Source organism: Arachis ipaensis, chromosome B5 (assembly GCF_059453495.1).
Source record: "Arachis ipaensis isolate K30076 ecotype BB chromosome B5, ASM5945349v1, whole genome shotgun sequence".
Lineage (NCBI taxonomy): Eukaryota > Viridiplantae > Streptophyta > Magnoliopsida > Fabales > Fabaceae > Arachis > Arachis ipaensis.
The window spans coordinates 155,931,727-155,946,655 of record NC_142440.1 but is presented as its reverse complement, the minus strand read 5'-3'; the positions used below and the strand labels follow the sequence as shown (position 1 = coordinate 155,946,655).

The 14,929-nt window shown below is 31.8% G+C and overlaps 1 protein-coding gene across 1 annotated transcript; it reads right to left on the bottom strand.

The window, feature by feature from the left end:
* Positions 1-1,344: 1,344 nt before the first annotated feature.
* LOC107644700 (disease resistance protein RPS6-like) lies at positions 1,345-8,323 on the bottom strand. The gene is made up of 6 exons (XM_088486350.1): positions 8,051-8,323; positions 7,567-7,684; positions 4,435-4,719; positions 3,690-4,337; positions 2,900-3,503; positions 1,345-2,553 (listed from the first exon to the last, which is right to left on the bottom strand). Exons 1-6 carry the CDS (start codon positions 8,200-8,202, stop codon positions 2,408-2,410), a joined length of 1,953 nt encoding a protein of 650 aa, XP_088342476.1. The 5' UTR covers positions 8,203-8,323; the 3' UTR covers positions 1,345-2,407.
* Between the last annotated feature and the right edge of the window lie 6,606 nt (positions 8,324-14,929).

Below are 14,929 nucleotides of genomic sequence, written 5' to 3'. Positions count from 1 at the left end.
CTGCACAGGAGCAAAAACAAAAAATATCTCGTGCCAAGTGATGAGACAAAAAGAAAAGTCTCGTTGCTAAGGACGAGACAAAAGAAAAAGTCTCGTATCCAGTGACGAGATAAAAAGACAAAAAGTTTCCTGAATTGGTCTCACAGGTCAGCAAGGATTATCAAGCGAAAAGGGGGCTAAGATTCAACCCCCCTTCTCTTAGTCACTGAAACCATCAATAATAAATTGAATCTAGTTTATTGGATTTAGTACTACTACTATTAACATTTTTGTCAATAAAAAAATACTCTCATTTCAATTCAAATAAAATATAAAAAAAATCACAATGAATAAGAATAGAAATTTAACTTTTGTATTTTACTATTTTAGCTCAAATTTTAAAAAAAAAAAATACTTTTTTTTATTTAAATTTATGAATGAAAACAGAACTTACAAATTTAAGGGTACAATTTGGCTCAATTAAAAATTAGAGAGCTATATTGAATTGAAAGTCAAATTTAATCTTGAGTATTAACTCGAAGTTGTGACTTTGATTTTTCAGAGCATAAGGTTATCAAAACAATCAATTTTATACTTAATTTCACAAATTAAATGATAATTTAATTGATATAGTATTTTAATTATTTCTCAACTTACATATTATATAAATATAATTGGTCATTATATCTTGTATAACTATCTGTTACTTCTGACCCTGAAAAAATTATAGTTTTAACTCCTATGCCATTTTAGAAAGTTATATTTTGTATTAATTTTTTTAACATCAATAATCCCAGTAATAATTTTTTAGATGCTAACGAGTCAAATGATAATTTTTAATAAACTTTTAAAAATTATTTAATGTTCCGTTTTACATTCATCAGTTTATAAAAATATAAATTTTTTGAAATTTGAACTAAAACACAAAAGTTGGATTTCTATTCTTATTCGTTTTGATTTTTCTTTATATTTTACTATGATTATCTTGCTTATTTTACTAGTTGCAAATTGTTCTATTGTACTTATCACTTGTAGGTTGGACAGTGAAATGAAATGTCCAATAAGACAGAAATTGCAGAGCTGAAATTATTTTTTGAAGTGGAAACAGGATGTACTCTTTTTCTTTATATTTTCAAAACTTAGATGCAAAAGAATGGTTTAGTACTAGTTCAGCTTATTTGAAATAGTTTGCTTTTCGGTTTTTAAAGTTGTGAAATTATTATCCTACAGGCTTAGCAGTTAGCACTATCTGAAAGGAAAACATATGATAATTGATATAGTGAACTTAATAGAAATTAAAATTTTTGTCATGTACTTGTTACTTAAGGACAAAACCAAACTCCTCTTGCTTCAATATAGCTACTACTACACTGTGCAAACACAGTTGAAGCTTCAGATATCAATGCTCTCATTGCACCTGATAAACCATCATTAGCAGACAAACTGGAGAGATCATCTAATCTGGTTTCTGCAATGTTGAGCATCCAAGAACACTGAAGCATCATTATTATTGGTGATGAAGTCTAGTGCTATTTTCAGTGCTTCCATGGTCTCTTCATTTGGAGAAAATTAAATAACATTGGTCTCAGCATCAAGAGAAGCATAGAATCCTTCCATTTCTAGATCATCAGCATCATCATCTGTCGTCGTTGGCAACACAGTGCAACATGTTTTGTGATGAAATTCTTCTCTAATAGCCATTCCACTTAATGAAGAGGGAAATAATGGAGCTTGAAGGTTTTGTGTCTCAGCCAAAAATGGGGATTGAGAATATTCTGCCAGTATATTAGCAGGGTGATCCAGCACTGCTTGGGCTAATACACAATATACAAGACGAAAAAGGTAAATCGAAGTCAAATAATTTATTTTAAAAAATTCAATGCATTTAAATATAATATTTTACTTATTAAGAGTTAAGAGTTTATAACTTTATATACTTGTTTGATGAATGACATTATCAAGCAGAGTAATATATAGACATAGTTGAGGAGTGTAAAGTGCAAACCAACTTTTGCCAAGTGAAGAACAGAAATTATGTATAAGTCAAAGGAAAGAAATCTGTCTCTTAATCTCTGATGTTGTAGCTTGTGGATGATAATTGCATTAAATTTGATCTCAGGTGAGAGTCCAAAAATTCTTGCTAACATTGGCGCAGGGATAACTCTTTGCTATACATCCATAAATCATTATTACTTTCTGCAAGAATTCAAGCTTTATGAAATGCCCAAATATATAAACTACATATAAGACAAAGTTTAGGAAGAATAATCAAGAGTCAATTAACTCTTCACTTTCTCTCTTTACAAATTTCTTTATTAAAAATTAGTTATATGAACATCTTAAAAATGAAGACCAAAAAAAAGAGCAAAAGATAGAGAGGGATTGAGATGTCTTGTTTTCGAATGTTTAAAATAAAAATTTCAATTGTTTACCCCCCATCATTAGCAGTATCATTACTTGCTAAGCTTAACAATGTTGAATCTGAACCATAATCCCTTTCTGAAGATGCATGACAAGGCAGGTCAATGTAGTCTAAGCCCAACCTTAGTGTACATAAATCATCAACACATGGGCCTATAATGCAAAGCACATGAATAGTCACACTTTATATATGCTACAAGCAGAATAAACCTGGTTGAGTAAGAAAATGACAAAATTGATCAAGCACCTTGCCTATGCCGGTCAAGAAAAAAAAGGTAATTAATTACTACATATATAACCTTCACTTATCTTTACAAATTACTATTTTTTGGTTCCAAATTAGATGTTACTTTGAATTTTCTCTACCTAGTAAGAAATAATAAGCTACTACTTGATAAGAAGTATAACTATTCCAAGTTTTATGGATTTACACGGAACTCACAAATACCCATGAAAATGAAAATGAACTCATAAATGAAATGGCATCAATGTAAATTACCTTGCACACTGGAATTTGGTTCCCTACTCACATGATCATTCAATGAAAAACTCATTCCTAAAGGAAGATCCAATGAAAGCCTCCTTTCATGTGATGCCATATACTTCTGTTGTTGCATATTTATCTGAAAATTTCCCATGATCAACTCTTCTTTATGCAACAGAGGATCAATAAATTGAATATTCGCCACGCTACTTCTATCTTTGTGAAAATAGATTCCAAGTTTCTTGATAGCTGGTCCCCTTTGGCCACAAGACTTAATTGTACACACAACATGATTCCATTCATTTTTTAAAATCACTTCATTCACTTTGGACTTCATCAATTTTGGATCAGTAATAAATATATGATCCACTAATTGATTGGATGTCTCCACTGATTCAAGATGTTCCGCTTGACCTCTGCTGCTGTTGATGATGAACTCCGGACAAATGTGTGTACGCGAAAGATCAACCGCAGGTCCAACAAGAACACATAAAGAGATTTCAGGAAGCTTGTTGTGAAACCAGAAAGAAATTGAATCATTGTTGCTACTATGCTCCACCCACTTTGGAATGCTACTACTTGGAAGAACAAAATCCTTGGCTCCATCCTCATGCAATTCCTGTTGGTCAAATACATTTCATACTTTTAACAATATGTACTGCTTTGGTTCCAAAGAAGTTTTCATTTGAAACAAATTGATTACTAGAATTACTAGTCTGTACAATAGATAGTTATTTGAAACTGAAGATAATATTAAGAATATCAATTTTAAATGATCAAGTCCAATACATAGGGATAGAGGAACCTTGTTAAGTAACATGTATTTTCTGGCGTAAGTCAAGGATATGCAGTTTCTTGCAGAGAAATACTTTATGTTTGGTGGAATCCCTTTAATTTCTCGAAGTTCTCTGCAGCCATTCAAACTAAGTGACCTCAAGGAGCAAAGTTCTTTGAGGCTTTCATCAAGAACTGTGAAATTTTGCTCTGACAGGTCTAAATCTTCCACATTGCGAAACCAGGTAAGATAAGTTGTAAAAGATTCATGGAGCAAATCTGGTAGTTTGCAGGCAGAATGTTTTGCCTCCAAAGGTGCCATTGGACTCCCTTGTTCTTCTTCAACATCTACTTCAGACCTCGCAGAAGTCACTTTCTCAAAATTGTTAGTATATCCTTTTATTTTCCCAACATTTTTTGGAAAATGTTCAAGACTAGAGCATCCTGAAAGACAGAGATGTACAAGATTGGTCAACTTGATAGATGGAAATCTCTTAAGCCTCCTGCAACCTTGAGCACTCAATACGCTAAGTCTGTCTAAGAATACAATTGATTCGTCAATTTTAATTAAATTCAAGCACATATTCAATGATAGGTTTACTAAATTTGGGACTCCGGATATATCAGGTATCTCTTCTACATTAGAATCATCAAGATTTATGACCGTCAAGCTCATGTACTACAACAAAAAAACAAAAGGATGTCAAATGATGAAAAACCTTGAAGATTTTTATTGTCATATATAAAGGTTTTGGATGAAAGAATTTTAGACTTGCCTTTTGCTTTTCAAGAAACCTAACTGACTGTATACTCTTGCCGGATAATTGGAATATGACAAGTCCCTCCGGATGAAAATCAAGTGGTAAACAAGGTGAAGGATATTCCTCCCAATTCAACACTCTTAAACAATTTGGAAGATACTTGGGACCTTGGGAAAAATAAGTATGTCTAATAAACAGTGTTTTGAGATTTCTCATTTTCTTGAAAGCCTCTCCATCCCATCTTATTACTTTTTCAAACTTGGGAAAATCCATATGTATCATTTCAATTTTGTCAGATCCCTGTTAACACAAAACAACATCATTACATGTATAATTATATGTTTCAGGACTTTATTACACACATTTAGAAAAATATAAGATCCTACTAATTCTATCCAAAGAATCCAAAGAAGTCAGAGAGCTGAAAATTTTCAAGGGATAATAAGAGCACTTAACTAAACCATTCATACTTATCTTACCATATTCATTTCAAAAACTTGAACTATATCTTCAAGGAGCCATAATCGACTACGCTTCCCAGGCTTTTTTGGTGATTCTTGACGCACAATTTCTCTACCCATGTCTTAAATGAGGGCATGCAAGATTATTCCACGATATGCATCCATTTTTATTAGTGATTTTTGATACGCGAAAATTAAGAATTCACTTACAATCGACAAGTATATCGGATCGTATCAAGTAATAAAACTCACTAAGAGTGAGGTCGATCCCACGGAGATTGGTAGATTAAGCAACTTTAGTTAAATGGTATTTTTAGTCAAGCAAACATGGTTTTGATTTCATGAGATTTGATTCTTGAACGTAATTGCAAAAATTAAATGACAAGGAATCTAAAGAATTGCAATGAAGAAAGAAAATAAAAGTAAATGACTGAAATTTAAAGTGCAAGAAACTTAAATGACATTAGAGATAAATTGCAAGGAAGTAAAGGTTGCAGAATTTTAAAGAGCAGAAGAATAAATCGCAAGAACTAGAGAAACAGAATGTAAATGACAAGAATAATAAATTGCAAGAATGTAGAAGGGAATTGGATAATGGGTATTCAAATAACTAAAGAGCAAAAGAAATGAGAATTAATGATGGAAAGGATCATTAGGGATCAGAGATGCAAATTCTCATGAATTGATGTTGATCAATTCCTTCTCAATCATGGGTATAGATCCATGGCAAATTGTGGGTAATTGAGTCCCAATCTCTTGGTAACTCAATTCTCTCAACACAACCAATTGCCACTCTCGTGATCTAATTGTTCATGAGAAGAGATGAAGTTCAATTTCTATTCCAAGCCACACAACTTCCAGAATCTCAACTAAGGGAGGTTACATCTCACATACCAACCAAAGTGTATTGATCAAGGAAATCATGAAAGGATGAACTCTAAACTGAATTATGTAGCTCCTTTCTCAAATTCACCACATAATTCATATAGATTAATCCCTCTCTCGATGGTGATTGAATCTGTGAAGAACAAGAGTTTTCTCTTAGATGAACCACTTGAATTGAGAAGGAAAAGAAAAGTTATCAATCCATTCAAATGAGCAGAGTTCCTCCCCCTAATGAAAATGGGGTTTAGTGAATCATAGCTCTAAATTCAACCACAAGTGCAAAAGCAAACATTCAAATTGAGTAGAGAAGAGTAATGAAGAATGAAGAAGAAGTTCTTGAAAACTGAAATTCAAAAATTGCAAAAAAAAACTAACTTCCTCCCTGCTACGCTTCCCAATTGGGAGTGTAGTACCAAGCAGAGTAAAAGCTAGCAAAAGTAACTACTATGATGTAAATGTAAAAGTGTCTAAGAGTCTAAAAAAAAAATAAATAAAAAGTCTAAAAAAATCTAAGAGAGAGCTCCCTTATTCTATGAAACTATGGCCTTTATATAGGCTTTCCTAAATTACAAATTGAAATGAAATTAAAAGCAAATTACAAACAAAATGAAAATTAACTATTCTAAATGATTCTTGTGGCTTTGATTGGTTGAGATTTATGGGCTTTGTCCTTGTTGATTTGGCTGGCTCATTAGAGTGAAGTTGCTAGCCTTTATGAGAAACAGAGGATGCAGAGCAAGTTGGCATCAATTCTGGCCCAATGAGGGGCGTTACTAGCAAACACGCCAGTACAAACACACGTTGGCAACGTGCTGCTGAATTTCCTAGGAGTGGGACATGGTGCTTGGGCGTTGTTGCCCAAGTTGTTGCCAAACACTTGCTTGTTCTTTACTTTTTATGCTTGATGTTTCCTGAACTTTGAGCTTCAATCCTTTGCTTCAATATGAACTATTATATATCATTGGAAAGCTCTTGATGTCTACTTTCCAATGCCACATCTAATTTCAAAGTATCCTTTTGACATCTTTCAATTCACATCCATTGAAACAACAAGCAATATCAAGAAAAATTTCCTTCTCAAATTCCTCCAATCCATCAAAGCTTACCTTAAGCACATTTTGTATCTTTTTATTGGGAATTCTTCTGTATTGATCTAATGCGCAGATTTCCACTGTTCTATACTTTTGCCCAGAAAGTTGGATCCCATAACTTCCAAAGCCAATGGTAGGCCAGAAGCATAAGTTACCACATTGCTCAAGATGTCTAAGTAACTTCGATCAACTTTGTTAGTTTTTAAAGCTTTGAAACTGAGCAATTCTAGAGAATCTTTATCATTCAACTTATCTGACTCATATGTTATTCTGTCCTCATACCTTGATAGCAAACTCGTGTCCCGAGTTGTGATGATAACTCTACTACCAGGACTAAACCAATCAAGATTTCCAGCTAGAGCATCTAATTGCTCTTGTTGGTCAATGTCATCTAGAATCAAAAGAATTTTCTTTCGTTGGAGTTTTTGCTTTAACATTGATATTCCTTCTCTAAAACTCATCAATGTAACTTTATTTTCTCCAACTAATTCAAACAGAAGGGTCTTCTGCAGATGTTTTAATCCATATTTATTTGAATTCTCTCTTATATTTTCATGGAAACATATATGTTCAAAACATAAAACTGCAAAATGATTGACAAGCCAATTATACACTGCCACAACAAGTGTTGTTTTACCTATTCCACCAATTCCATGAATCCCGAGCACGCAAACTCCATCACTAGACCCAACATTCAAAAGAGAAATTACCTTTTCCACTTGGGAATCCAATCCAACTGGGTGATCTACAATAGGTAAAGTAGCACGTTTAATCTCTATTGATACATGTCCAACAATCTTGGCAACAAACTTGTGTTCATATCCATCCCTGCCCAATAAGAATAGTTGTGTGTGAAGTCATACATACACTAACGCATTATGACCATGTTTACAATAAAGTAATTAAGGATATTATTTTTTTTGTTAAGATATAAATTTAGTTGTTAATTAGATTCATATATAGATTGTTCTCCAAGTATCATTAGTTTTGTTTTATCCTCATGTTATTAAATAAGCCGTCCTTGTAATAGCCCATCATCTTTAAAAAATAGACACTTTTGCAATCCTTTTCCCAGGATTCATACATAGTTTGTTTTGAATTAGGAATTTTATTTTATATGCTGATCTTTTTTCTTGGAGCTCTCTTAAAAAGGATAGCAGAGAAGTAAAGAAAATAATTTAAGAAGGCGGGTACCCTTGTTTGAAATGATAACCAGACAAGTCTGCTATTTTCTCCAAAGCCATTTTCCATCTCTTAAGCCTCGAACTTGAACTTGTTCTCATGCACAGCCAATGCTTCTCCATAAGTCCCTGTCTGCTTCCGCACATCAGAAGGATCCACGTCATAGAAAACAGGAATAATCAACCTGCCCTTTCCCTTAACACACTCAAGTTCATCCAAACAAAATGAAGAAGAAGCATAATTCTTAGAGAGCACAACGATTGCGGCCCTGGACTGTTCTATTGCAGTGAAAAGTGAGGATGCGATCTCCTTCCCTCTGCCAAGCTCCTCATCATCAATGAAAGTTTTGATTCCCCTATTTGTGAGAGAGTAATAGAGATAGCCAGTGAAGCCAGAACGGGTATCCTCACCTCTGAAGCTGAGAAAAGCATCATAGGTGAACGGAAAAGTAGTAGTGAAAGGAAAGTAGGAGGAGGAGGAGGTGGTTGCCATGATATTACATATTAGCTCGCTACAAACACCAACTACAAGCAAAGGTTTAATCTTGCAAATATATAAAAATTTGTAATCAAACTCCACTTCCTCTATCTTGCCTTTTTTATTTTTATTTTTTTGTTGAAAAAAGATGCCACTAACTTAAACCAATAATTAATGTCTTATCTTTTACATCATGTAAAGGTTACAGATTGTTGGTAGTTACTAGGTAACTAGTATTAGTATTACCAAGAAGTTTCACTATGTGTTTTCTAACATGGTTGAGTTGACCATCAATTGACTTGCACTGAAGAGAAAATCGCGTGGCCTAGTTGCCCAAGATTGCTTCTTTCACTACTGCCTGTTGCTCCAATGATGAAATTTAATAGAAACATCACTGCAAAAACGATACACAAATCCATAAAAATCAAATAGGCCCCACAATGCAAAATCAATGGTGAGAGATGTGGTATTGTTATCCTACAGGCTTAACACTATCTGAAAGGAAAACATATGATATAGTGAACTTAATAAAAATTAAAATTTTTATCATGTACCAAATTCCTCTTGCTAATCTTGTAGAACTGACTTTACAACAATCTTTTTTAATTTTTCTCCAAGCTCTGACCATTCAGCTTTGATTTCTTCCTGGTTTTCCTTTGCCAAGTCATGCTCATGTTGCAAACGTGGTAATTTCTCCTTCATCACATCCATTTGAGCTTTCAGTACCTTTCCTTCTACGTAGACATCTCTCTTTCTCTTTCGAGTCGTGTTCTGTTTTTCTGTTCTTAATATATAAAAGTAGATGTATAAGTTTTAAGACATGTTTCTCCTCCTGCTAATGCCATGTTAGCAACATCGTTTACTTGGCAAAATTTTAGAATCAACAATTCAATTTTTACTAAATCATCTATTATTTTCAAATCAGCAAAAAAAACAAAAAAATAATCCATATATTTATTATATCTTATCGTTAGAAACAATACAATAAGTTTATAACCCCAATAATTAATTTCTATAAAAAACTCATTAAATGTAATAAACATTCATATTAGAAATGTCATAATAATATTATTAATCATAATAAATTTTACGTTATAAATATTCAAATTTCATACTATTTGTCGGCCCTATTTGTCCTACTTATATAAGTCTCTTATCACTATTCATTCAAATAACATCAAATTTAGCACAAGAAATTTATTTTCGAACTACACAAAATCTCAAACTTACTCAATGGAGCATCATTCTTTGGACAATATTACCAAACAAACAGATAATTGGTTTATCAAAGTTTATGTGGTTCGTTTATAGAAAACATTAACAACCACAAATGAAGAGGGGCCTCTTTGCTTAGAAATGATTATATTAGATGAAAAGGAGACAACTACATTTGTAGTATATAAGATAACTCTATCTACTTTTCATAATCTCATCTATCAAATTATTAGTTACTAACCCAATACTTATTTCAGATCAAAGTGCTACAACACTTTTTGTAAACCAAATAAATGCATTTTGTACAACTCCAACATCCAAATCTTTTGTACCACAAATTATTTTAAATAAAACACCTTTTAAATTTAACTTTAATTTACACATATTTAATTTAATTCTACAAAATATAGTAATTTTTAATATTTATAATATACTATCATTAAAATACCGTCCCATCCCGCACATGGCGCAGGTCTCATTCTAGTTTCGAGAATCCATGATGTTAGCATTAGTAGTTTTGATTTGCTTTTCTAACTCCTCTTTCATTTCCTCCAAACGTGCCAACTTTTGCCGCAGCTCTTTTCAAGGTCTCCACTGTATCATTGAACTGATTCTTGTTATTTTCAAGGTTAGATTTTAAGTTATCAGCTCTCAACAGTTCTGAAGCAGTGGACTCAACTTTCATATTTGCTTCAATGTAGCTACTACTACAATGTGCAAAATGCTCTCATTGCTCCTGATAAACCATCATTAGCAGACAAACTGGAGAGATAATCTAAGATGGTTTTCATGATACAGCAATGTTGAGCATGCAAGAACACTGAAGCATCATTATTATTGATGGTGAAGTCTAGTACTATTTATCATGGAAGACCAGACAGTTGAATCTTTGTCTGCCACTTTCAAATACTTCTTTGGCTTTCTTGATGCTTCCACACTTGGAGTACATGTGTATGAGAGATGTTTGGACTTGTAGATCAAATTCCAATCCATTTAGAGAAATATAATCTTCCATCTCTTGTGCTACGCTAATTGATCCTAAATATAAAACAGTGGCAGCGATTAGTCCATCTGATCTAAAATCTGTCCGTACAAGCCTTCTAAACAAATGCAATGCCTTCAATGGGTGATCCGAATGGGCATATCCTGCAATCATTGATGTCCATGAGAAAATGCTCTTTTTGATAATCAAATCAAATATCCTTCTAGCAGAGGCAAGGTCACTAAATTTTGCATACATAGTTATTAGCAAATTTTCAATAAACTCCTCTTTATCGCGTCCATATTTGAGTACAAAAGCTTGAACGGATGAAGCTAATAAGAGATCTCCTACTTGTATACAACCAGATATAAGATTTAGAAATACAATAAAATCTATGCCAGTACTTTGATGCTGCATTCAGTACATGCATGCCTAATTACTTTAAATAAAAAAACTTCCACGGTTAACAATAACACATATTCTTTTATCTCATTTTCATTCTGTGTTTTCACTAATAACCGTAGAAACGCGTAACCTCTTCTTCAATTCTTCATTTCAATAATTTATCCTTTTCAATTTTTCTTAATTATGTTCTCCATTCTGAATGTGCTTCTCTGTATATAACAATTATTTGGATGAGTTTTTGTGGTTTTCTAAACTAAATAACCACGATGCCAAATGTTGATTTTTGATGACATGTATGAAAGGAGGAAAAGAATAATTAGCAGTGATAAATAATTTTTGTATAGATCTTATCATTTTGTTTTGGATATATTCTTTATGTGAGTACTTTATACAAGAGTTTGATCTCATTCTTCTGTTAATTTTTTTATCTCATTATTAGATTCGTAGTGCTTTACTATTACCATCCTTCTCCTTCTTTCAACATCGTGATTGTATGGCCTCCATTCACTATAATTACAAATTATTACCTCTTAGTTAAATCTCATTTTTTAAAATTTTGTATTGAATGATATTATTCTTTTAACAATATATAATGCCAAGACTGAGTTTTTGGTGTCTAACTTTATGTTCCAATATTGCCCTTAATGATAGAAGTTATCCGTACATGCATGCGTCAGTTCCTTTAAATAAAAAAATTTTCACCGTTAACAGCAACACATATTCTTCTATCTCATTTTCATTCTGTGTTTTCACTACTAACCGTAGAAATGCGTAACCTCTTCTTCAATTCTTCATTTCAATAATTTATCCTTTTCAATTTTTCTTAATTCTCTTCTACGTTCTGAATGTGCTTCTCTGTATATAACAATTATTTATCATTTTGTTTTGGTATATTCTTTATGTGAGTACTTTATACCAAGAGTTTGATCTCATTCTACTGTTATTAATCTTTTTTTATCTCATTATTGGATTCGTAATGCATTTTCTCTCACCACTAGATGCACTTTTCTGTATTTTTACTATTACCATCCTTCTTCTTTAGTATTGCCTCCATTCACTACAATTACAAATTATTACCTTTTAGTTAAATCTCATTTTTTAAATTATTTTGTATTGAATGATATTATTTTTTTTATTTTTTTAAATTATTGATTATGTAAAGTATTGTAATTAAAATTTGAGTACATAAATATTTATTTTTAAATTAAATTAAATAAATTATATAACAAAAAATTTAATGATTTTGTATTCCACAATATTGTTTGGTATATAATCGTGATTATTTGATGAGTTTAATTTTGATAGCGTTGCGTAATTAGATGCACGTGAAACTATTTTACACTAATAAAACATCAAAATTAAATTCTTATTTTATTAACATAGAAAAGACGCAAAAAAAAATTACACCTACCAATGATTTGTTAAAATATTGATATGTTTATTTCCTAAACAATTAATGATGTAGAGTACTGATATTCAAGTACATGCAAATTTGTTCATAATTAAATTAAAATCTATAACAATATATAATGCCAATATTGAGTTTTTGGTGTCCAACTTTATGTTCCAATATTGCCCTTAATTATAGAAGTTCTCCGTACATGCATGCCTAATTACTTTAAATAAAAAAAACTTCCACGGTTAACAATAACACATATTCTTCTATCTCATTTTTATTCTGTGTTTTCACTAATAACCGTAGAAACGCGTAACCTCTTCTTCAATTCTTCATTTCAATAATTTATCCTTTTCAATTTTTTTTAATTATGTTTTCCATTCTGAATGTGCTTCTCTGTATATAACAATTATTTGGATGAGTTTTTGTGGTTTTCTAAACTAAATAACCACGATACCAAATGTTGATTTTTGATGCCATGTATGAAAGGAGGAAAAGAATAATTAGCAGTGATAAATAATTTTTGTATAGATCTTATCATTTTGTTTTGGGTATATTCTTTATGTGAGTACTTTATACCAAGAGTTTGATCTCATTCTTCTGTTATTAATTTTTTTTATCTCATTATTGGATTTGTAGTGCTTTTTCTCTACTTTTCTGTATTTTTACTATTGCTATCCTTCTCCTTCTTTCAACATCGTGATTGTATGGCCTTCATTCACTACAATTACAAATTATTACCTTTTAGTTAAATCTCATTTTTTAAAATTTTGTATTGAATGATATTATTCTTTTAACAATAACAATATATAATGCCAAGACTGAGTTTTGGTGTCCAACTTTATGTTCCAATATTGTCCTTAATGATAGAAGTTCTCCGTACATCGGTACATGCATGTGTCAGTTCCTTTAAATAAAAAAATTTTCCCCGTTAACAACAACACATATTCTTCTATCTCATTTTCATTCTGTATTTTCACTAATAACCGTAGAAACGCGTAACCTCTTCTTCAATTCTTCATTTCAATAATTTATCATTTTCAATTTTTCTTAATTCTCTTCTCCGTTCTAAATGTGCTTCTCTGTATATAACAATTATTTATCATTTTGTTTTGGTATATTCTTTATGCGAATACTTTATACCAAGGCTTTGATCTCATTCTTCTGTTATTAATTTTTTTTATCTCATTATTGGATTCGCAGTGCTTTTTCTCTCACTACTAGATGCACTTTTCTGTATTTTTACTATCACCATCCTTCTTCTTTAGTATTGCCTCCATTCACTACAATTACAAATTATTACATTTTAGTTAAATCTCATTTTTTAAATTATTTTGTATTGAATGATATTATTTTTTTATTTTTTTAAATTATTGATTATCTAAAGTATTGTAATTAAAATTTGAGTACATAAATATTTATTTTTAAATTAAATTAAATAAATTATATAACAAAAAATTTAATGATTTTGTATTCCACAATATTGTTTGGTATATAACCGTAATTATTTGATGAGTTTAATTTTGATAGCGTTGCGTAATTAGATGCACGTGAAACTATTTTACACTAATATAACATCAAAATTAAATTCTTATTTGATTAACATAGAAAAGACGCAAAAAAAAATTACACCTACCAATGATTTGTTAAAATATTGATATGTTTATTTCCTAAACAATTTTTTTGGTGACTTAAAAGAAAATAAACAAAAACTAAGAAAGAAAAAAAAACAAGAAACTGCTTAAGAAAGGCAGTCCCGCTGAATACTACTCTCAAACTCCTTCTAAGGCAATGGAAGCTCCACTTGGGGAGAAATAGTCCTCATTGCAGTCTTTGCTATGATGTCTGCTACTATATTTGCATTTCTCAAGATCAACCGAAGATCAGCACGCCATTTCCAAGACATGATATCTCGGATTTTTAACACCAAAGGATCAATAAACCCAGAGCAATCTTGTAAATTATTGACAATAGTAAAAGCCTCCACACAGTCTATCTCACATATAATGTCTCTTTGTCCCGAGTCCCATGCTAAAAGAAAGCCTCTCCAAATAGCAAACAACTCTCCTTGCAAAATGCTACGACTCTCAATTGTTCCCAGACAGCCTCGTTGCCACCTTCCCTTCCAATCTCTGCTAACACAAGCAAAACCAACTCGAGCACCACTGCCAGGATAGTTAGCATCACAATTAATCTTAAAGATACCCACTGAGGGGGAAATCCAAGAGCCACTAATAGTTGAGAGGATAGATAGTCATTGCAACTCAAAAATATTTCGGAGCTCCTTTTCTAAGGACAAAGCCATACCAATCACCTTGTCTGTGGTCCAATGCTCGTGAGGATGAAAGATCTCGTTATTTCTCGAACACCAAATCCACCAGAGACCAGAAAAGAATCTAAAGGGGCGCTGTTTGCT